Source organism: Dermacentor variabilis, chromosome 11, assembly GCF_050947875.1.
Source record: "Dermacentor variabilis isolate Ectoservices chromosome 11, ASM5094787v1, whole genome shotgun sequence".
In the NCBI taxonomy this organism is placed as follows: Eukaryota; Metazoa; Arthropoda; class Arachnida; order Ixodida; family Ixodidae; genus Dermacentor; species Dermacentor variabilis.
The window spans coordinates 65374053-65398854 of NC_134578.1; the positions used below are offsets into that span (position 1 = coordinate 65374053).

Genomic DNA, 24802 nt, shown 5'->3' on the forward strand with positions numbered 1-24802 from the left:
AACACTGCTGCTACGTCGACATGTGAGGGTCCACCACGTCAGACCACCACCTGTGACGACGTCACCCGTATTCTTCGCCGGGAACTCAAGGCCGCCTGTTCGCCAGCCTTCTCCACGACGCCTCCCGATCCGCCAGCAACCACCACTGCGATGATTCAGGCCGCCGTCAGACAGGAATTTGAAAAGATGGGTCTGAACACCGTGTGTTCCACGTATCGACCCAGCGTTCCCCCGTTATCTAGCGGTCCTCCTCGTCCCCAGCAGTCCTTTTCTGCCACATCTCGCCGCAACCAGTCCGAATGGCGTACCTCTGATGACAGGCCGATCTGCTTCCACTGCTGCCGCATCGGCAACGTCGCCCGTCACTGCCGCAACCGATGGCCACCACCTCCTCGCACTTACGCCGCCACTTATTCCCGCACCTTTGGACCTTCTCTACCATATGCCACCCGCCATGAAGACACCACTGCTGATGCCCCTGCTCCGAACCTTCCCTACAGCCGCTCGCCCTCACCTCGACGCCACCAGCCTCGTTCGTGCCAACCCCGCCGCTCCTCTTCGCCGCCTATCGCCTCCCGGTCCCAGCCGGAAAACTATTCACTGCAGCTTCTGGAGGTGAAGCTGCGTTGTCGACCCGGCCCTCAAATCTTCTGCTCACGTTACCTAGTAACCGAAACCTTCTTGACGTTAACGGCTATCCTGTCACCGCACCCATTGGTACAGGAGCCCATCTTTCTATTTTATATTATCATATATATTATATTGTATAATATTATATATTATCATAAAAATATTATTTTCTACCATATATTCTAAATTCTCTCGCTATGATTCCCCCTCACAAATAATGCGTGATAATGGCATCGAAGTCGTTGAGCCGCGAAGGCAACACTTAAGAATTCGATTTCTCACCATGGTTATTAATGGAGATTTATCAATTAATCCTGCATCGTATCTGTCCAGTACAACGTCCAGGCCTACTCGACACCATCATCCGAATTCACTAACAATTTATTTTGCCCGGACGGATGTATTCAAGTATTCTTTTTTCCCCGAACTATAACAGACTGCAATAACTCGTTGTTGCCTGTTTCAATTGATTGACTAATTGTAATACTGTTGTGTCTTACCACCTTACCTGATTGAATAATGCATTGTAATACTGTTGTGTTTAACCACCCTGCTTGGACCTGTTCTAGGTCTGAAGTATGAAAAAAGCATAAAAAATTTCTTGCAGCGTTGGTTGTATCTTTCTTCCATAGCTGCCATGTTGGTTTAGAGACTGTTCATGTTAGTATGTAGGTTGGCTACATTCGTTTCCGGAGCGGCGATATTGGATTGCATGCCGGCTACCGACTATGTTAGCTGCTTGACAATGTCACTGAGCGCTCTCAGCATCTCACGGATCTCGGAGCGAGCGCGCCCGGCAGCCGTGGATTCTTGTTCGCCATTGAGAGCCCTGCATTTGGTGGACCGCTCCCTGTCGATTTCATTATCTGCTTGCTTACTGATCGGTCGTGGTTGGGATGTAGGCTTGACCGTCATCCTAGCCGTATTGCTGCTCCTAGGTTCCTCTAATTCTCCCATGATGTTGTGACTCACGGTTCGCATATGCACGTTATCAATTTCTAGCTTAGACAGCCTGTCACGGCTCACGTGCCCCGTTGTCGCGCCCCCCGTTACCTTGTTTGGGCCGGCTTCTGTCAGGCGGTTGGCCCATGTTGTGCCGATTGTCGTCAGTCTGCCTCCTGAGTTGTGGTGCTCCAGGAACGCACAATGAAACGCTGTCGCATTTCGTACATTCAGTGACATTGGCAATAATAATAACATTTTGCAATTAGGAAGATCAACATTGATAAAAAACGCTCTTGACTAATATCATCTTGAAAGGAACGCCAATTTACTGTCCGAATTCCCGAACCAAATTTATGTGTGCTGTTCCATTGGCTTTATCCCGTGGATTACATAGTTGTCAGCCAAGAGCGGGTTTTTCCGCCCTCGTAGCCAGTGCTGAAATTCTTCGTCAGCGTCTTTGAACAATTCGTGCCTTTCTTCTGCGCTCAAGGTATTATTTCCTGGTATCAATGCCGTCAGCATTCCTGCAAAATATATTGAGAAGGAAACAACAACTGCTGTAAATACACACGCTAAACACTGAACATTTCTTAACAGCGGTGGGGCTGTAAATTCTAAGGACGCTTTTCATTTTCTGCTGTTTTTGCCTTTCGACATCTTCTCGCACGATGCTGCTTTCAAGCTATCGAATGAATTGGGTTTGGTTCGATGGATGATCAGATATACGGTATATTAAATAAGAGGAAAAGAAGCCTTAGATTATAAAGTGCTTGAAATTGTCAAAGTTTTCGTTGTCCCAGGCAACATAGAAATTCCACCATAAAGAAGTTAAAGATAGGACAATATTATATTGCATAGAATAATAGGACAGATCGAACGGCATAAGCACCAACTTTGAGAACAACGCTTTACCAGGTTGTGACCAGTGAACAGAGCTTCAACAGAAAGTCGAAGACTATCAAACGTGAGGGGTTTTTTCCGGCATGAAAGACGGAGCTCAGAGGTGTGTTCATGCTGGCGTTATTCACCGAATCCATTCATCGCCGCTATCTTGCGAGGTATAGAGGCCAGCAGTATTTTCAAAAATTTTACCGCAAATAATGCACGCTTTTATCCGGCTCACAAGAAAATATGACGAGAGAAAAAGAAAATCAAACGAAATGTTTCCTGCAATTCAACTTGCATGTATTGGGCATTTCGTAATATCTGAACGAAAAGAAAGATTTGCTTACCGTTAGTCTAAATTATACTGGCCAGCTTCTTTCCGAACACGGTTTCACTTGGGTTAGCTTATATTACCGGACTGCGACTAAGCTAAATGCAGTAAGCTATTCGATTGGCCTTACTTGCACGCTGTGAGACAGACGCTTGAATTTTTCTGGCCTCGCATATGCTAAAGAACCTACTACGGATTGTGCGATGCTGGTCGGGGCCCAAACACTTACCGGACCATTCTTGCAGCGGGAGGTAGATGTGAGCCATCTCGCAGCTCCTCAATTTCAGTCCAACGTCTCTCGCCAGCGACTGGACGTGGTTCAGCCTCTCTTCAGTGCTCCCCATGTCCTGTGACGGTGGAATGAGGCCTTCCCACAGCTGCAACGGTGCGTTGCAGAATTAGTCGTGGCAACTGTAACCGCATGGGCCACCTTTACAGAGGCTGTCGTTCATAAGGGTTCTTGGCAAATAGCCTGTTAGCTCCTTCGCTGATAATATGTCCAACATCAGAATTCGCTTCACCGTCAGCAGATACGCGTACAGTGTTTTTGCAGTTCCGTCAATTGCGTCAAACTGCCACATTTTTCACGTCTGCGGCAAGCTGTGCTTTCACCATAAATACCTCTAATTGCGCCCGAGCTGCTGTAAAACTCGGAGCGCCAACGCCAAGCGCCCATGTCCTAGCCGCATTTAGAGGGTATATGAAGTAATTAGGTGAATGGTTTGATTCTGCTAACTTCATCATCAGGGTATCAGGAGTCCCCCCTTGTTGCCGAGTTTCGCTTCGCGCCCTCCGAGCCTGCGTTCTCCTGCATTCACTTCTGATAATGCCCGGTCATAATAGCATGCCTCCAAACGCGAGTGCATTTTTTTCAGGGACTTGTGTCTTCAGGCTTGTCCAGCGAGACGCGTCGTTTGTGAGGGAACAGCGTTGCATCGCACGCGTCATATATGAGCCTAAGCGCATTTGGTAAAATGTGGTTTTGAAGCGCCGATGTACAGTTGCCCAAATGTTACCGCTTTTGTCGGTTGCTAATGTTTACTTGCCCGGTGCATCAGCTACTAACACCAAGTGAGGCGTCCCCTTGATCCAAGGCTACCCTGCAATCCGCGAGTGACCGCATCGCAGCTGCGTTAAACGAGCTACAATAACACTAGTAGAGACCTCGTGGAAAACGTTTTTATAAAGAGGTGACTGCCATGGTAAGGTCGTTAAGGCAATCCCGATGTTAAAAGCAACACCATGGAATCTATGTGATGCGAAGGTGTTGCGAAGCGGTTCAAAAGTGCTGTAAATTTGCCAGTTTTACTCCTTTCTCTTTGGCTCAAAGGTAACTAGATAGCGCGCTTCTGTTCTCTCGCACCAATGCTGCAAAGTTGTGACCATCTTATATGCCATTGCATTTATTCATTTCTTCTTACTTTGTTCAAATCTACAGCTCGCTTCATCGCCAATGCTGCAACCAATACCCAGCTAGGGGTACTTGACATAATGCAGTAATCCTCTTCAACACTCCATGATCATCGCAAAGAGGAGGAGAAAGAAAGGAAATAAGGCAGAGATGTTAACCAGAAACGCGTCTGGTTGGCTAGCCTATTCTGGGGGACGGAAAGACGTAGTTGAAGTAATTAGCACCATGGAAGTATACAGGTGTACGTGCAATTTTGGCCTAATGGTTATAAAGTAAGCATAATGAGTTTAAAACTGTCTGCTTCCTCAAACTAATTTTGTTTTTCAATACATATGTTCGTTCTTGTGATGATATATGGGTCGCATTTGTTTTATCATAGTTATTCCTTAGAAAGCAAGGCCAGGAACCTGCACATCTATAGTGTCATTAAAGGTGGTAGTGCTGTTCTTCGTGTGAGCCATTCCGGGTTACATATGTCTGGCAGGGTTCGCAAAGACGGCTTCTATTTAATAAGATATTTAGCTTGGAAGGACAAGCTTAAATGAGAAAAATGCATGAATATATTTGTGTGGATGGAGATTGATGACACGTAAAAGTACTCGTACTGGAAACCTGATAGGTTGATAACGTACAACAAATGTTGGACGCAGTAATGTATCGCTTTGCGGTAAGGAAGTTTTCAGTGCACTGCGGCAAACGCATGCAATCATTCACGGCTTTTGCAGAAAGCGACCCGCGTTCGCCACAACCATTGGGGAACCGCATGCATGTAACTTCACAACGTCGTTACTAATGGTCGAAAACGCGCTTGTTTACAATGCATCTATACATTAACAATTGTTCGCCATATGGAAGAAATTCCTGCATAATGCAAAGCAAGCCAGGCGCAAACGAAGTTGCCGGTACGCTGTCGTTAGCCCACGTTGCCGGTGTCCCGCAGTCCGATGCGCGGCAATTTAGCATACGCCTGAGCTATGGCGGAATACCTGATTAGGTAACAAAATGATAAAGCAGAAAACAATTCATGAATGTGGGCTTATGGCGCTGGGCAAAAATTTCCTTCTGTATTCCGACCTCATTCCTACAGGTTAAGCAGCTGGAACACTATTTTCGTTGGAAATAAAGGTCTCGCGCCTTTGTCAGCGCGGGAACCGACAGCGCTTCTCACTATAAACGTGTAGCACTATGGCGGAATCCAAAATGCTGTTCGAGTTATCCGAAAGATCGAATTATGGGAAATAAAATAATAAGGACTTCCCTGTACCAGATCAGAGGAACACGGCAGTCCTTTGTGCACTCAGATGTTTGATGCATGATTCCAGTAGCTAGTGCAAAGGAGAATCTCTTTAGCAAAATTTCCATCACTTCATTCAAGTTTGAACTGTTCTGATCGAAATAAGCAACTCTAAATTTAAAATTTTGCGGCGAAAATATTCACTTGTTTCAAGTTTACCTTCTTCAAGTTGAAAATATTCTGCTGCAAAACTAAGATTTTCCTGCTCCAAATTGATTCAAAATTTGTTACAACTGTCTTACTAGGCAAGCGAATCCGGAGAACAATAATTATGTATATGCGCTTGAACCTCTCTGAAATTGAAGTGGCTGCCAATTGTGGATTACCGTAGTATTAGGAGCAACTTGCGCCGTTCTCACATTGTTTCAAGATTTCTATGATTATATTATTGTGTTCATATTTGTAGGGTTCGTCACACAGTTTCTAGGGTCCAAGTGCTCTTATCTATACATGTATGTATCTTTGTATCTAACCGTTTGCCCAATTTCCTGGGTCACTGGGTAGCCCATGTCCAAGTCGGCAGCGCATCGGGCTGCTGTGCTGAGAGAATAGCTTTTAAACAAACCTTCATATGATCGAGGGTTACTGAGTATAAACCAATCTGTACATATGGGCCGCTCAACGAACTTCAGTGCAGGCAGACATGGGTTAAAGAAGATGTGAGACATGGTATATACCGCAGTTCGAAGTAACTGTTTGACACCGACTTTCACCACTGGGCATGGGGCACTCATTGTGTGATGCCCTTCAATTAACATCTTCGATGCTAACTTGGGTCTCTTACTATGTGTTTGTAGATGGGTGCATTTCTTCAATAAACGTTATTGACATGTTTCTTTGTAACTGCTACCGGGAGTGTCCCGCCCTGCAATGGTAAAAAAGACCTAACTTTACCCTATGTAGAGTAGATTCTAACAGAAGTCACAAGGGTACTTAAATAACGGCAACCTGATTCTTTAGCTGCCTGCGCCACAAATGCACTTGATACGTGCCCCTTTTCAATGAACATCCTTTCACGCCACGTTTTTAGGGAGCTGTGCAACGAATCTACAAGGTATGCGCGGCCCTTCAGTGAACCTCACGACAATTGGTGTCCCTGATTATGTGCGATTGATGCGTGCGCTATGCCAGGGGACTGTTCTACGTGTTCGCATACACCTCCACGACATGCTTTTAGTCTCAAAATTCAGGCCTGGACTGTTCAGCAGTGCCACTACATGGCGCTGTGAGTCTTGAACGATGTGCGAGAAATGAGCCTGGTTTGCTCATGACGCGTTTCTCGGCGACACACTTCACCGTAGACCACGCGCATGTTTTGCACCGGTGATGCTGGATGGTGCCGAGTGTTCTTAGCGAAGCGTCAAAAATCAACCGCACTGCAGTACACACCTTCTAAAGAATAGATTGTTGCGTAAAGAATACATTAATACAATGTAAAGAATACATTGAGTGCACACCTTATCCATAACTTGTTTTGATGATGGCGATAGGTTGTGTCGCTATATTCATTCAATGCGGTGGGTGCTCCTGTTGACTTTCATAGTGAGATGGGTTCTGTTCAATTTTCCATCATTGTACGACAATAAAACACGCGTATGTGGGAAGACGTTGGGGTAAGCAGTATTTTTCTTGCCAGAACATTCCTCATAACGTTTTGCTTGCCTTTTGTCACAATTGCATAATCAGAAAAGGAACACACAGCTTATACGGCCGCGGTATAACTTGATATTTCTTAGTATATACTTTACTTCATTTTCATTGGCTTTAGATATTTTTGTATGGTCACCAGCAAAAGAAAAGAACGCGTACTGACTCGCCGATGCGGCTGCTGCCGTGTTATATCCCAAATTCAAAGTACGCCTTGTAGCCTCAAGATTTTCTTTCAGTATGACGCACGCCTCTCGCGTAGTTTGTTCATCTTTGTGCTTATGAAAAACTTTTGATCATGGTCTAAATCTCCATACGGGTTACTGAAATGTAAACGTCGTGAGTAGCAGCAGATGGCTTATTGGCACAATTCGACATTAATCCCAGAGATATCACTGAACATGTGACACAATAACGGGGCCACATGCAATGCGCAAAAATGTGATGCAGTTCCCAACCACCGTGCTAATCGATGTAAGCCAAAGTTGGATGAGCCAAGACGACGAAACATCATAAAAATAACGACACACATCGTATTTTGCCGACAAACGCTTCCCGTACCCGTGCTCAGCGACGGCAAATCTCCTTGCAGATAACCGGGCTGCCGCCCTGAGCGAACCAGGCTGAAAACGAACTACAACACACTGAAAGTTTTTCTTTTTATTTTTCGACGCCCTTTAGTTATCGACGCGGAAGACAGCGACACACAATATCGCGCGAAGATAAGCGAAAAACGCTTAGCTGAAAGAAAGTTTCGCAAGGAATCAAAAAAACCTTTAGTTCATCAATGTCGTCTCATCATCATCTTCTCCTTCATCAGCCTCTTCTATCTACAATGCAGCACGAAAGCCTCTCCCTGCAATCTCGAATTATCCCTGTCCTGCACCAACCGATCCCAACTAGCACACGCGAATTTCCCAATTTCATTGCAACACCTAGTCTTCTGTCATCTTCGTGGCGTTTCCCTTCGCTTGGTACCCATTCTGTAACCCTAATGGTCCAATGGTTATCTAACCGGTGCGTAACGTGACCTGCCCAACACCATTTCTTTATCTTGATGTCAATTATAATATCGTCTATACCCGTTTGCTCTCTGATTCAAACCACTCTCTTTCTATTTCTTAACGTTATGCCTAGCATTCTTCGTTCCATTACTCTTTGCGTGGCCCTTAACTTGTTCTCAAGCTTCTTTGTTAGTCTCCAAGTCTCTGCCCCATACGTCAGCACTGGTAAAATCTACTCATTGTACACCTTCCTTTTAAATGATAATGGTAAGCTTCCATTCAGGAGCTGGCGATATCTGCCATAGGCCATCCGACCCATTATTATTCTTCTGTGAATTTGATTCTCATTATCCGGCTTCCCTGTGATTAATTGACATAGGTAAACGTACTCCTTCACAGACTCTAGAGGCCGACTGGCGATCCTGAACTCTTGTTACCTTGCCAGGTTGTCGGACCTTTAGTCTCACTCTTACACCCTCCCTGTAAAGGTCCTCAGTCATTTGTTGCCACTCGTCAGCATTGTTGCTGAATAGAACAATCTCATCGGAAACCGAATGCTCCTGAGATATACGCCGCCGATCTTTACTCCTAAGCATCCCAGTTTCATAGCTTGAATATTTCTTCCAAGCACGTAGTGAATAGCATTGAAAAGATTGTGTCTCCCCGTCTGACCCGTTTCTTTATAGATATCTTCCTGTTTTTCTTGTGTAGAATTAGGGTAGCTGTTGAGCCTCTGTAGATATTTTCCAAGTTATTTACGCAAGCGTTCTGTACTCCTTGATTGTGCATCAGTTGCATAATGTCGCTGTGACTGTTGGTATCTCTACTGAATCAAATGCCTTTTCATAGTTTATGAAAGAGATATAGAAAGGCCTATTATACTCTGCGCATTTCTCGATAACCTGAATAACGACACTGATGTGATTCTTTGTACAGAATCCCATCCTGAAGCCTGCCTGTTCATTGGTTGACTAAAGTCCAGTGCTGCCCTTATTCTATTGTAGAGTGTTTTGGTAAATATTTTATATAATACTGGCAGTAAGCTAATGCGCCTATATCTTTTCAATTCGTTAGCGTCTCCCTTTTTGTGGATTAGTATTATTTTCTGATTCTTACAATTTTCTGGGACCCTTGCAGTCGTTCATTCATTCATTCATTCACAAAACTTTATTGGACACTTCGTACAAAGAGCCGCCAGTTTTCCAAGCAATATGTCTCCTTCATCTTTGATTAAATCGACTGTTATTCCATCTTCGCCTGCCGCCCTTCCTCGTTTCATGTCTTGCCAGGCCCTTCAGACCTCATCGCTAGTTAAATGAAGAGTTTCTGTATTCGGTTCATTACTGTTTCCAATTGAGGTATCTTGACTCTTCTGGCCACTGTACAGGTCAGTATAGAATACCTACACTGATTTTACTTTATCTTCGTGATTGCTCATGGTATTACCCTGCTTATCTTTCAGTGCATATATCTTGGTTTGTCCTATGCCAAGTTTCTTTCGCACTAATTTCAGGCTGCGTCCATTTTTGCGGCTTCTTCAGTCTTTCTCACATAATAGTTTCATCATCATCATCATCATCAGCCTGGTTGCGCCCACTGCAGGGCAAAGGCCTCTCCCATGCTTCTCCAACAACCCCGGTCATTTACTAATTGTGGCCATGCTGTCCCTGCAAACTTCTTAATCTCATCCACCCACCTAACATTCTGCCGCCCCCTGCTACGCTTGCCTTCCCTTGGGATCCAGTCCTTAACCCTTCGTGACCATCGGTTACTTCCCTCCTCATTACATGTCCTGCCCATGCCCATTTATTTTTCTTGATTTCAACTAAGATGTCATTAACTCGCGTTTGTTCCCTCACCGAATCTGCTCTTTTCTTATCCCTTAACGTTACGCCTATCATTCTTCTTTCCATAGCTCGTTTAGTTTCAAATAGTTTAGTTTCCAATTATAGTTTCGAATATCACCTATTGTCGCCTTGTTGATAAGTTTTGACAGTTCCCCGAATTCCATCTTATCTCTTGAATTGGACTCTTTCATTTTTGTCGTTTCTTTATTAGATCCTTTGGTATTTGGAAGAGCTTGCCTAATGGTTGTTTTGTTGCCTTGCCTCCCATTTCAATTGCTGCCTCTAAAGCCAACCTAGTTACATTTTCATTCATTAGCTCTGGGTCAGCATTATCTCTCTGCTCTAAGGCTGCATATTTGTTTGCAAGTACCAACCTGAATGTGTATGCTTTTTCCCTTACTGCCTCTAGGTTGACATGTTTCTTCTTGCTCTTTCTCTCTTAAAATTGTGGTGAATCCTAGCCCTCACTAATCTATGATCAGTGCACTTTACCATTCCTATCACTTCCACATCGTGCAGCATGCTGGGATCAGCAAAAACTATGAAGTCTACTTGATTTCTTGTTTCACAATTAGGGTTTTTCCAGATCCGCTTTCAGTTGCTATGCTTCCTGAAAAAAGTGTTCATTATTCAAAGCTTACTCCTTTCTGCGAATACTACCAGCATCTCTCCCCTAGCGGTCTTAAAATGGATGAGGTAGTTGCGAATTGCTAGTTCACAAGCCTCCTTTTCCCCCACTTTTGCATTGCAGTCGCCCATTATTGCAAAATACTGAGCTGGCACTTTTCTCATCGCTAATTCAACATCTCCATAAAAGTGAGCTACTTCCTCATCATCGTGACTGAATGTTGGAGCGTAGCTTGTACTATACCTCTTATTAAGTTTGATTCCGACTACACCTACCCTCTCATTAGTGCTGTAGAATTCGTCAATGTTGCCCGCTATGTCCTTATGGATTAGGAATCCTACCCCGTATTGTTTCTTATCTAGGAGACCTCGATAGCAGAGGACATGTCCCTTATTATACAATGTGTATGCCTCAATAGTTCTAATCTCACTAAGGTCGATGATATGCGAAACGATGCCTGATAGTCCCTCAAAGAGCCCTGCTAAGCTAGCCTCGCTCGAAAGCATTCGGGTGTTAAACGTTGCAAGGGTAAGATTCAATTGGCTGCCTGTCCGGACGCCATCTTTTGGCGGTGACAGGCGTCACTCCATGCCTACAGGCGTTGTGCACTGGAGGATGTGAATTTCAAGCTCACCATTGTCAAAAAAAATTCTTATTGTGAGATTCAAACTTCCGACTATGGCAACCTAGGATTCGACATAGCGCAGTCAGATAATTCCACATGCGGTGAGGCCACCTTATCATCGACAAGTAGAGCCCCGAGGGCCCAACATGCCAAAAACTTATTCGATTTATCCGATATAGAAATGTTTTTCTGATCGTGATGGGTAACTCGATATAGAACGATTTCTAAATGGTTCTGTCCTCGCAGTTCCGGAATCGCACGTGCGAATGACGGCCGTGAACTCGGCTAGGTAAACCCCACAGGCGTACCGACGAGCACACATACGCAGGCTGTCGTGATTTCAAATGGCCAAAATCTATGCAGCTGACTCCGACTTCCGTTAAAAACAAAGATATTGTGCAAGATGCGCTCACTTCGAGCGAGTCAAAGACAATTTCGTCAATTCCGAAATGTTTGAAAACATGCTTGAACTTTTTCCGCGAAATAGGGGCTTTGCTGATCGCAGCAGGTGACACGGCATAGTATTCCTCAATGGTTCTAACATCGTGGTATCGCAGTCACCCCTACGTATGCGACCATGAACGCTGCTAGATATACGATACATTTTCGGCTAACTTGACCAATACTTCAATGTAGTGCGTAAAAAAAGAAAATGAGAAAGATAATAACTGTCTGCGCTTACCGGGGATTTACTAGTCGCGTGTTGAGGACTGTACTTCAAATAACTCACGCTCTCGGCTGCCTGCCTCACGCATCGGAGCAGTCATTCCTAACTAGATGGAACTGATACTGAATGGCCGACCAAGACTGACGCGCCAAATAAGAGGAAGATGCCCAGGCAGTGACTATCGCTCGAAGGGCAAATCCTGAGAGTGGGGAGACGGGCCGCTAACAATGGTGCTGAGCCGCGCGTAAGGAAGGCGTCCTTGGAAGGCGGCCTTGCTGTATGATTGGCATGTATACTTCGCCTCTTTAAGCTACAGCGTATGCGTCTTCAATCGGTTATACATTGTTTGTACAATTCGCGCAGGGAACCTGTTGAAGTACCTTTACCGCCGCAGCGCCAATACTTGTAGTTTAGCAGTTGTGAATGCAAGCTGGTCATATTCAGGAGTACAAACGAAAACCCCCGAAAACTAATATAAGTGAGAATGTCGAGGAAATAGATGGGTGTGAACTATGCCCTTTTTATCTTAAAATCTGTTTTGAACTTCGCTACTGTTGTCGCTACGTTATTTTGTCTTATGATATGCGTGATACTGTGAACTGTTTCATTATATTTTGTCTTCCTTTTGCACGACAGTCATCTTTTTCTCTGGTGCAGAGCCTGTACCACCATTCAAGTGTAGAATAATATTAGCACTCGCTTTGATAGCAGGAGGGGGCATCTCGTTCAGTACAGTGGCACCGCCGTTCTGAAGTTATTTTGTCTAACATTGCCCAACTGCCTTGATAATTATGTCCAGCATCACCATAGCTCGACAACTTTTTTTTACGAACAGGTATATCATAAAACTTTTTTGGTGGTTACGGGCCCCGCTTATCCACCACTCACCTCCGCAAACCTGCTCCAGCGTTGCTTTCTGGCCAGTGCCCTCCAAATTTCCGGTGTAACGTACCATGCGCCGTAAAACAGAAGACACTCTCCACCAGGCTTCAATAGCTTCGCCATGTTGCTCCATGCCTGGTGCTGGTCTTTCACGCGGTTAAGGCTGTTGAAGCAGTAGAGGCGATCGAAAGGTCCGTACAGCCTGAGGAACTCGGAGACGTCTCCTGTTATATCCAGCTGTTCGTACGCTAGCTTTGGATGAGAACTGTGCTCGCGAGCGTAGGAAACCATGTTTGGGCACACGTCGACCCCTACAATTCTCTCTACGTTGTCTGGAACGTTGGGCAAAAGCATTTTCATGGTCACTTGTCCGCAGCCAGAGCCCACGTCAAGAAATCGCAATGGCCCACATGGACTCGCGCTTTCTTGCCCGTTGCCGCTGTCTAGCTCATTGTCGAACGTCAAGTTGTAATAATTTAGCAACTTAGTTATTATGGGGAAAGAACACGAAACGTTCTCCGAGTACGCAACCGCGTCGTAGTCAGGTTTGTTGTGATTGGGCTCGGATTCCTCATGCATTTTAATTGATTCGCAGTGATGGATATGTGCGTGGCTTTCACTTGTTGATCTGACACGTGCCTGAAAAGAAATGAAAAAAATACGGCAATTAGTTTGGTTCCCTGACTCACTCTCATTCTCTATGTTAAAGACTATCTGCAAGATCATGTTGAACTGCATAAAAATTTCAGTTTAGTATTTTAAGTGCATAAAGGAGCCCTGTTGCAATGATTGGACATTTTAAATACTAGCGCGAGCGTCACGAAAAGCTTGACAACGTAGCCGTTTTTGATACTGAAAAAAATACACTGCGACTACTCCTCGCTGGAAGCGACGCAAGGCCTACCAGGCGGTTTCTCGGCATGACCGGTAATGTCGGTGGCCACGTTAGAGCAGATGCCGCGGGAGCCACGGGGTCGCGCGACGAATTCCCTCCCCATGTGAGACGATAGGATTACCGCGTCCTATGATTAGTATTTACGGATTTACAGATGTGGCGACGCGAGCCAGCCCGAGCGGGCGGCATCCTCTGCTGCCCGCTGCTCGCTAATAAAGTACCGAGACGGCTTGCTGGGCCTTTCGCCTTAGCGTCACCACACGCGCCCTTCTTGTGATGTGCTGTTTAAAGGTTGCTAACACAAAGAAAAAATATACATTACCAGCTCTGCGATGTTGCCGAAATTGTTTAGGTTGCATAAAACACACATTATGATAATTTCGCCTTAATGAAATTTCTTTACAGTTGGCCTTGAAGTGTTCTTGAGAAGCAAAGCTGCTGAGCACCTTGAAAATTACGTTGCAGAAACTGCTGACACTAGAGGCACTCGAGTACATTTGCACTCACATCGCGGCCAAGAACGAGGCTGAAGTGGAACGCGGAATAAGCCGGAGCAGTTAACGTACCGTTCAGACCCGTGTCCACAACGGCAGACTTTTCCGAACGTATGCAACAAATAACCGTTGATGTTTTGACAAGCGTACTTCTTGATTTGCGCCGAAATTTGGTTCAAAATGGCTGAAAGCTTCCAGTAGTCGGAAAATCTATCGGACTTGTAACAAAGTGCGAGATCTTACCTGAATATCTTGTCAGACGTGTTGTTCGAGCTAGTTTTCTACCTACCGTGGACGTTCACAAGATGAAGGCAGTCAATATGGACGAAGTGCAGATCCAGACATTTATTGTAAGCCCCGTTTTATGTGAACGTGTGGCGGCAGCGGACGTCAAGCAGCTGCGTCATGATGAGCGAGGGTATTCAGCAGTAATAAAGAGTTCAAAGAGGTTACAAACGCGTCGTGCAAAACGTCCTACAATCTCCTGTCACAGTTTGACTAGAGCCGTCGCGCCATGAAATTTAGTTTTGTTTTTCCTACACGTGTTCACCAAATGGGAGACTTGATATATTCGCAGCTTTCTACTGAGCGCAAAGCAGCGGCAGTGCGAATGCACCCTGTTTGTTCCTTTCTATTTTGCTCTTGCAGTTCTACACATCATCCTTCTACTCCACCCCAGTGTAAAGCAGAAAACCCGGCTTTTTCATTCTACAAGATTAACCTTGCTTTCTCTTTCTCTCTCTCTGAGTATAGAGCACAGCCCACTTTCCCTCTTTACAGTGGCTATTAACCCCTATTATATTCGAAACATTCAGACAGCACAGGAAATACAGGCCAGATCATTTGGCGTCAGAAATTTCTACTCGTGAAAAAATTTTGTGTTCACAAACGCTCATATCCGCCACGGTGGTTGGGCTGGGCCGGACAGGCCGCCATTGGAATATGAACCTGGCAACGTTTAACGCTAGAACGTTATCTAGTGAGGCGAGTTTAGCAGTGCTATTGGAGGAATTAGAGGGCAGTAAATGGGATATAATAGGGCTCAGTGAAGTTAAGATGCCAGAAGAAGCATATACAGTGCTAAAGAGCGGGCACGTCCTGTGCTACCGGGGCTTAGCGGAGAGACGAGAACTAGGAGTCGGATTCCTGATTAATAAAAATATAGCTGGTAACATACAGGAATTCTATAGCTTTAACGACAGGGTGGCAGGTCTTGTTCTGAAATTTAATAAAGGTACAGAATGAAGGTTGTACAGGTCTACGCCCCTACATCCAGCCATGATGACCAGGAAGTCGAAAGCTTCTATGAAGACGTGGGATCGGCGATGGGTAGAGTGAAAACAAAATACACTATACAAATGGGCGGCATTAACGGCAAGGTACGCAAGAAGCAGGCTGGAGACACGGCAGTGGGGGAATATGGCATAGGCACTAGGAATAGCAGGGGAGAGTTATTAGTAGAATTTGCAGAACAGAATAATATGCGGATAATGAATACGTTCTTCCGCAAGCGGTATAGCCGAAAGTGGACGTGGAGGAGCCCAAGCGGCGAGACTAGAAATGAAATAGACTTCATACTCTGCGATAACCGTGGCATCATACAAGATGTGGACGTGCTCGGCAAGGTGCGCTGCATTGACCACAGGATGGTAAGAACTCGAATTAGCCTAGGCCTGAGGAGGGAACGGAAGAAACTGGTACATAAGAAGCCGATCAATGAGTTAGCGGTAAGAGGGAAAATAGAGGAATTCCAGGTCAAGCTACGGAACAGGTATTCGGCTTTAACTGAGGAAGAGGACCTTTGTGTTGAAGCAATGAACGACAATCTTGTGGGCATCATTAAGGAGTGTGCAAAGTAAGTCGGTGGTAACTCCGTTAGGCAGGATACCAGTAAACTATCGCAGGAGACGAAAGATCTGATCAAGAAACGCCAATGTATGAAAGCCTCTAACCCTAAAGCTAGAATAGAACTGGCAGAACTTTCAAAGTTAATCAACAAGCGTAAGACAGCTGACATAAGGAAGTATAATATGGATAGAATTGAACATACTCTCAGGACCGGAGGAAGCCTAAAAGCAGTGAAGAAGAAACTAGGAATCGGCAAAAATCAGATGTATGCCTTAAGAGACAAAGCCGGCAATATCATTACTAATATGGATGAGGTAGTTCAAGTGGCTGAGGAGTTCTATAGAGATTTATACAGTACCAGTGGCACCCACGACGATAATGGAAGAGAAAATAGTCTAGAGGAATTCGAAATCCCACAGGTAACGTCGGAAGAAGTAAACAAAGCCTTGGGAGAGATGCAAAGCGGGAAGGCAGCTGGGCATGATCAGGTAACAGCAGATTTGTTGAAGGATGGTGGACAGATTGTTCTAGAGAAACTGGCCACCCTGTATACGCAATGCCTCATGACTTCGAGCGTACCGGAATCTTGGAAAAACGCTAACATAATCCTAATCCATAAGAAAGGGGACGCCAAAGACATCAAAAATTATTGATCGATCAGCTTACTGTCAGTTGCCTACAAAGTATTTACTAAGAAAATCGCAAATAGAATCAGGAACACCTTAGACTTCTGTCAACCAAAGGACAAGGCAGGATTCCGTAAATGATACTCAACAATAGACTATATTCACACTATCAATCAGGTGATAGAGAAATGTGCGGAATATAACCAACCCTTGTATATAGATTTCATTGATTATGAGAAAGCGTTTCATTCTGTCGAAACCTCAGCAGTCATGGAGGCATTACGGAACCAGGGTGTAGAAGAGCCGTATATAAAAATACTGAAAGATATCTATAGCGGCTCCACAGCCACCGTAGTCCTCCATAAAGAAAGCAACAAAATCCCAATAAAGAAAGGTGTCAGGCAGGGAGATACGATCTTTCCAATGCTATTGAGAGCGTGTTTACAGGAGGTATTCATAGAGATGGATTGGGAAGAATTGGGGATAAAAGTTAATGGAGAATACGTTAGTAACTTGCGCTTCGCTGATGATATTGCCTTGCTTAGTAACTCAGGGCACTAATTGCAATGCATGCTCACTGACCTGGAGAGTCAAAGCAGAAGAGTGGGTCTAAAAATTAATCTGCAGAAAACTAAAGTAATGTTTAACAGTCTCGGAAGAGAACAGCAATTTACAATAGGTAGCGAGGCACTGGAAGTGGTAAGGGAATACATCTACTTAGGGCAGGTAGTGACGGCGGATCCGGATCATGAGACGGAAATAATCAGAAGAATAAGAATGGGCTGGGGTGTTTTTGGCAGGCATTCTCAGATCATGAACAGCAGGTTGCCATTATCCCTCAAGAGAAAAGTGTATAACAGCTGTGTCTTACCAGTACTCACCTACGGGGCAGAAACTAGGACGCTCACGAAAAGGGTTCTACTCAAATTGAGGACATCGCAACGAGCTATGGAAAGAAGAATAATAGGTGTAACGTTAAGGGATAAGAAAAGAGCAGGTTGGGTGAGGGGACCAACGCGAGTTAATGACATCTTAGTTGAAATCAAGAAAAAGAAATGGGCATGGGCAGGACATGTAATTAGGAGGGAAGATAACCGATGGTCATTAAGGGTTACGCACTGGATTCCAAGGGAAGGGAAGCGTAGCAGGGGCGGCAGAAAGTTAGGTGGGCGGATGAGATTAAGAAGATTAAGAACTTTTTTTTAAATATCAGCAGCGCGAACTTCTACTTAACTAGCATGGCAAATAAGCTGATCTCCACACGTGGGCTACTTTCAAAGCCAGAGTCGCGGAAGGTTGCGGACGCCCAGGCCTACGCCGCGAGAACGACGACGAAGTGGGCCTGTGCCCTTGGCACGAGCGAGTGTCGGCCTGGTGGTCTAGCTCCAGTATAAATAGCCTGTATTTAGCCTCTTTCATCTGTGTCTTTCCACTCGTAACATTCTGGTGGAGGTTAGCGATCCCCGTCCTCACCACGGAATTCCGGAGCGGTCGGTACATCGAGGTTGTCACCATGCCTCCCGGCGACGAGACCTCCCCTGCAACTGCTTCGGCTTGTCCGACTGCTCCAATCATCACGGTTACCCAACAGCGCGCCCTCGATGTTTTTTCTGGCCTCGAGAGAGAGTACATTGACGAATGGATCAAGCTCTGAACACACCAGTGCTAATAAAAGATAGAACCTAACGATCATGCTCGCCAATGCCGCCTTTTATTTCGGTGGCACTCCACGCGTGTGTCACCAAACACATGGTGACGAGATAACCAGTTGGGACAGTTTCAAAGAAAAGCTCAGGGAACTGTTCGGCAACCCCATTCTGTGCAAGGCTGCCGCGAGAAAGGCTCTTGAGTCTCGTGTTCAGACATCTACAGAGCCGCACGTTTCATACATCTGCACCTCTTGGCTCTATGCCGCAAGACTGGCGATACCATGCCTGAAGTGTCGCATGTGCTAAAGGCATGGCCGACGATGCTTTCAATTTGCAATTCAGCAATGTCTCGACTACGGACGCCATCATGAAAGAATGCAGACCCCTTGAACAAGCTAAGAGCCGCCGTGTGACACGTTACATCACGCGGCTACCTAACACTGCTGCTACGTCGACATGTGAGGGTCGTGCGCGTCAGACCACCCCCTTGACGACGTACCCCCTATTGTTCGCCGCGAACTCGAGGCCAGCTGTTCACCAGCTTTCTGCGCGACGCCTCCCGATCCACCAGCAACCACGATTGCGATGTTTCAGGCCATAGCCAGACAGGCATTTGAGAGCATGGGTCTAAACTCCATGTGTTCATCGTCTCCACCCACGGTTTCCCAGTTGTCTAGCAGCCCTCCTCGTCCCAGACATTCCTTTTCTGACTAATCCCGCCGCTACCCGTCCGAATGGCGTACCCCTGATGACAGGCCGATCTGTTTCCACTGCTGTCGCATCGGCCACGTCGTTCGCCCCTGCCGCAACCGATGGCCACCACCTCCTGGGACATACACCGCCGCTTATTCTCGCACCTTTAGACATTCTGTTCCCTATGCCACCCGCAATGAACCCACTGCCGCTGATGCTCCTGCCCCGAACCTTCACTACAGACGCTCGCCCTCACCTCGACGCCATCACTCCCGTTCGCCCCCAACTCCGTCACTCCTCTCCGTCGCCTATCGCCTCCCGGATCCAGCCGGAAAACTAGGCAGTGCAGCTTCTCGAGGTGAAGCTGCGTTGTCCACCCTACCCTCAAATCCTCTGCTCACGTTACCTACGAACCAAAACCTTCATGACGTTGACGTTCATAGCTATCTTGTCACGGCACTCATCGATAAAAGAGCATATCTTTCTATTGTGAGTGCTGCCTTCCGATGACGACTGAACAAGCTCCTCATCCCACCGTCGGCACCCATCGTCCACGTTGCAGATGGCGGTGCTGTGCGTATCATCGGCATCTGTACGGCACGTGTTAGCATCGCCGGCCACCACACTCCTGTCCTCTTCACCGTGATTCTTCATTGCACCCACAACCTCATTCTCGTCCTCGATTTTCTCTCCGCGCATTCTGCCCTTATTGACTGCTCTGCCAGTACCCTTCGCCTGTAGTTGCCGATTCTGGCAGAACCCTCTGGCACACCTCAGTGCCGCCTACGCCCCACCGGCTTTATTCATCGTCATCACCATCATCACCAGCCTGGTTACGCCCACTGCAGGGCAAAGGCCTCTTCCATAGTTCTCCAACTTCCCCGGTCATGTACTAATTGTGGCCATGTTTTCCCTGCAAACTTCTTAATCCCATACAGCCACCTTACTTTCTGCCGCCCCCTGCTACACTTCCCTTCCCTTGGAATCCAGTCCGTAACCTTCAATGACCATCGGTTATCTTCCCCCCTCATTACATTACAAAAAGCAGCGGTGGCGTAGAGGTAGAACATCCACCTCGCGTGCAAGAGGACCACGGTTCAAATCCCGGTGCCGCGCAATTTTCCACCGGATTAAAAAAAACTGTGTATTGATAAAATTGCATAAACAGGCCTGGAGCGTGGCCAGATCCCGGTGACCAGAACCGGTAACGCACTCCCACAAGAGAGCAGGATGGACCACCCTCGTGCAGTACTTGGCCACAACCTCCCATATGGACACAACAATCAAACACCTTTATTCGCCTGCCGCCAAAGTCAATAGCCTATATTGAACTCTTGTCTTCCCCACCAGTCCCTAATTTCGAGTACGTCATCACTCCTCTGCCCGACATTCCACTACAGTATGACGTTACCGTTCGTCCCAGTATACTTACTATTACTTTCAGCACTTTCAGCACTACTACTTACAACACTTTCATGCCTATCTTTAACTTTGGACTGGCAAATCAAATTCTACCGCAAGGTATTTGCCTTGCCAACGTTGATTGTCTCGGAGACCATCATGTGGCAACTTTATCGACCGCTGCTTCTCGCGAGCTTAGCAGGCCCATCGTGCCAGCCTCGGCCGCCGATCCCAAGATACAGAAAATGGTTGCGACGTACCTGTCTTCTGCGCAGGCTGAAGACCTTTGCCAAGTATTATCGTCCTTTCAAGATATTTTCGACTTCGACGATCGCCCTTTAAGCCAGACGCTCGCGGTCGAGCATCGGGTTCTTACTGGCGATGCTACTCCTATTCACCGACGACCACATCGAGGTTCTGCATCGGAAGACCTGAGTATTTCAAAGTGAAGTGAACAAAATGCTAAATAAAAACATCATTGAGCCTTCTTTGAGTCCCTGGGCGTCACCTGTAGTGTTGGTTAAGAATAAGGAAGGCACGTGGCGCTTCTGTGTAGACTACCGCCATCTGAAGAACATTAATTATAAGGACGTCTACCCGCTCTCACGTATAGATGACGCCCTTGACTGTCTCCGCGGTTCCAGCTATTTTTCTTCTATTTATTTTCGTTCACAATACTGGCAGATTGCTGTTGACCAATATGGACAGAGAAAAGAACCGCCTTCTTCACACCTGGTGTCCTATACCAAATTAAAGTAATGCCGTTTGGATTATGCAACACCCCTGCCATCTTTGAGCGTATGATGGACTCCTTGCTCCAAGGTTTCAAATGGTCCGCGTGCCTCTGCTACGTCGACGACGTCATCTTCTTCTCACCAACGCTCGACACTCACCTTGAGCGTCTTACAACTATACTTGATGTATTTCGAAAAGCGAAGCTGCAACTTAACTCGTCCAAATGTCGTTTTGGCCACCGACAAATTACTCTTCTGGGCCATCTCGTTGACGCTTCCGGAGTACAGTCTGATCCCGACAAAACTCGCGCTGTCGTAAAAGTCCCGGTTCCGAAGACAGCCGCAGACGTTCGAAGAAGGGCTATGCTCGTACTATCGTCGTTTTGTTCAAAATATTGCGGCAATTGCTAGACCCCTCACTAATCTTTTGAAGAATGGCATACAATTCTCGTGGGGTACTGCAGAAGCCACCGCCTTCTCTCGTCTCGTCACTCTTCTCTCCTCACCACCCATTCCCTCCCACTTTGACGCTGATGCCCCTGCAGAATTGCGTACAGATGCTAGCAGTCATGGCGTAGATGCCATCTTAGCCCAGCATCACCGTGGCCAGGATCGCGTTATTGCTTATACGAGCCGCCTCCTCGCACCATCGGAGCCAACTATTCCGTCACGGAACGAGAATGCCTTGCTGTTGTCTGGGCGGTTGCGAAGTTCCGTCCTTAACTTTACGGTCGCCCTTTTCCCGTAGACACTGGCCTTCATGCTCTCTGCTGGCTCTCATCGCTAGAAGATCCTATAGGCGGGCTTGGTCGAAGGGCTTTGAGGCTACAAGGATTTTTATATTCCGTGATGTACAAATCTGGCCGCCAGCACCAAGGTTCTGACAGCTTGTCGCGTTATCCTGTTAACGACCCTGAATTCTCCAATATTGCCAGTGCTGCTTGCGTATTCTCAGTATCAAAGCTGATTCATTTCGCCGACGAGCAACGTCGTGACGCCGACATCAGAGCACTCATCAACCGTTTTGAACACTCTCCTGCCGATACTGCTCTACGCCTCTTCGTCCACCGCGACGGTACTCTGTACCATCGTAACCTTCACCCAGACGGCTCTGAGTTCCTACTTGTAATACCTAAACACCTCCGCTCAACTGTTCTAGAAGTGCTTAACGACGTACCAATGGCCGGACACCTCGGCGTATCTCGAGCCTATGATCGTGTACGTCGCCGTTTTTTCTGGCCGGGCCTTGCCCGTTCCGTACGACGTTACGTCGCCGCTTGTGAACTTTGTCAACGACGCAAGAAGCCCTCCCAGCTCCCCGCTGGTTACCTGCAGCCGCTCGACATCCCTGCCAAGCCCTTCCATCGTGTCGGCTTAGACCTTCCCGGCCCATTTCCGCAATCTACATCAGGAAATAAGTGGGTTGCAGTCGCGGCGGACTATGCGACCCGCTACGCCGTAACCCATGCTCTTCCGACCAGTTGCGCAACTGATGTTGCGGACTTCCTCCTGCATGATATCATTTTGATTCATGGTGCTCCGCGTCAATTGCTAACAGACCGTGGCCGTAGGTTCTTAGCAAAATTGTTGACGACATCATGCGTGCCTGCTCAATACAGCGTAAATTTACCACCTCCTGTCACCCTCAAACGAACAACCTGAATGAGTGTTTAAACCGCACCCTTACAGGCATGCTATCCAAATACGTTTCAGACGACCACCGTAACTGGGACCAGGCTCTACCTTACATTACCTTCGCGTACAACTCTTCCAGTCTCGAAACTGCTAGCTTTCCGCCATTTTACCTCTTGCATAGCCGTTAACCGACGCTACCACTGGACACTTTGCTTCCGTCCACCACTGCTTCATCTAGCGCTTATGCCCCTGATGTATTCGCCTATGCTGATCATGCTCACCAACTTGCGCGCCCTAGTCTACAAATGTCTCAAGACAAACAGAAGCAACGCTATGACCTCCCTCACCGTAGAGTCCATTTTGTGCCCGGCGCCCTCGTGTTTCTTTGGTCACCATCGCGTAAAGTTGACCTTTGTAAAAACTGCTTTAGTGCTACACAGGCTCATATCGCGTGCTCCGCCAAATGACCGATGTTGCCTAATAAATCGTTCTAGCCACGTCCACTACGTCCACCGCTGTGACAACCAGTGACATTTTCCACGTCGCCCGACTCAAACCCTACAACTCTCCACGCACCTTGGATATTTAACAGCACCGTGACGGCTCTTTTGCCGCCGGGACGTAGTATTACGATATCATCGAGCGATGCTCAAGGGACGAGCCGCCGCGAGAACGACGACGAAGTGGGTCTGTACCATTGGGGCGCGTGAGTGTCGGCCTGGTGGTCTGGCTCTGGTGTAAATAGCCTGTAAATAGCCTCTTTCATATGTGGTTTCTCCACGTAACAATATGGACTCCCTGCTTTGCCAGATAAAGAAGTTCGTCCTTGCGGAGGTCGCTCGTCAGCTTTCGCTGCTTTCCTCAGCCGCGCATTCACCCTTGTTTTTGCTTGCCAACCGTCGCCAGGTTTCCTAGCTCGACCTTCTGGCGGTGAGACTCCAACAGTACGGCCTCACATTGGCAATACCAAGGTGAACGAACCTCTCAGCTATGCTGAGGTTATCGCACGGTCCATCCACCTTAGGTTTGCATCCACTTACGCTATTCCCGTTAGTCGTGCCACTGCGCCCATCGGTGACACTCACTTCGTTCAGCCGGGGTACCCACAAAGCTGTGGACGATGACGCACTCCTGACAACCGGCCAATATGTCTTGCATGGGATTGACTTGGCCACAATGGACGATTTTGCCGTCAGCGTGCCATATCCTATCGCCGTAGCTTCCACTCCGACCTATATGTTTGACCGCACCCGTCGAGCTCCGCATCTCGCAACCCCGGCCAGATGTTTACCGCCCTCTTCTCACCACCTCTTGTTCACTACGGTTCGCCATCACCTCCACGCGGCTCGCTATTGCCGATGCGTCGTCGTCCGTCTACGCCAGAGCAGTTCCAAAGGCGAGAGCTGCATCACGCACAAAAAGATCAAAGCCTCTCGCTTCAGCGACGGATGTGACAGATGTATATGTAGACGACGTCGATGCAATCGCCCTCCCTGACACTGGCGCCGCCGTTTTTACAGACCTTAGTGTCAAGCTTAGCCGTTTGCTCAGCAAAGTTACGAGGCCAGTGCCAAACATGTCAATTCGCACTGCCGGAGCTGACCGCATCACACCGGCGGCTGCATGTAATGCTTGCTTTGTGATGAACGGCCTTCTCTACTTCGTCGAATTTATTGGTGCGGTATTCTTGTTCCCACGGTGTTATTTTGGGATGGGACTTTCTTTCGGCTTATAAGGCCGTCAACCACTGTTCTCTTTGTGATGAACGGCCTTCTCTACTTCGTAGAATTTATTGGTGCGAAATTCTTGTTCCCACGGTGTTATTTTGGGATGGGACTTTCTTTTGGCTTATAAGGCCGTCAACGACTGTTCTCGTGCTGAAGTAGAATTTAAAACACCTTGCGACACCCGTTTCTTGACGCTTTTGAAACTGTAGATAAATGTATTTCCTGCAGAAGACGTCGTAGTACCATCGCACTCTTCTGCCCTTTCCACGGGGTCCTGCAACATCGTCGCTGATGAAAGCACACT

At 47.0% G+C, this 24802-nt stretch overlaps 1 protein-coding gene across 1 annotated transcript; it reads right to left on the reverse strand.

The window, feature by feature from the left end:
- Positions 1–1888: 1888 nt before the first annotated feature.
- On the reverse strand, positions 1889–13428 carry LOC142564941 (juvenile hormone acid O-methyltransferase-like). Its single transcript, XM_075676154.1, has 3 exons — positions 12803–13428; positions 3021–3168; positions 1889–2099 (listed from the first exon to the last, which is right to left on the reverse strand). The coding sequence occupies exons 1-3, from the start codon at positions 13373–13375 to the stop codon at positions 1927–1929; spliced, it is 894 nt and encodes a 297-aa protein (XP_075532269.1). The 5' UTR covers positions 13376–13428; the 3' UTR covers positions 1889–1926.
- Between the last annotated feature and the right edge of the window lie 11374 nt (positions 13429–24802).

What these genes read in the sequence shown, in the direction of transcription:
- LOC142564941 (XM_075676154.1), bottom strand. Translation starts at nt 13,375, where the DNA reads ATGCATGAGGAATCCGAGCCCAATCACAACAAACCTGACTACGACGCG. An exon ending in GCTGGAGCAGGTTTGCGGAG is followed by an intron (nt 3,169 to 12,802) that starts GTGAGTGGTGGA and finishes GCACCGTTGCAG; the next exon opens with CTGTGGGAAGGCCTCATTCC. An exon ending in CCCGCTGCAAGAATGGTCCG is followed by an intron (nt 2,100 to 3,020) that starts GTAAGTGTTTGG and finishes TATATTTTGCAG; the next exon opens with GAATGCTGACGGCATTGATA.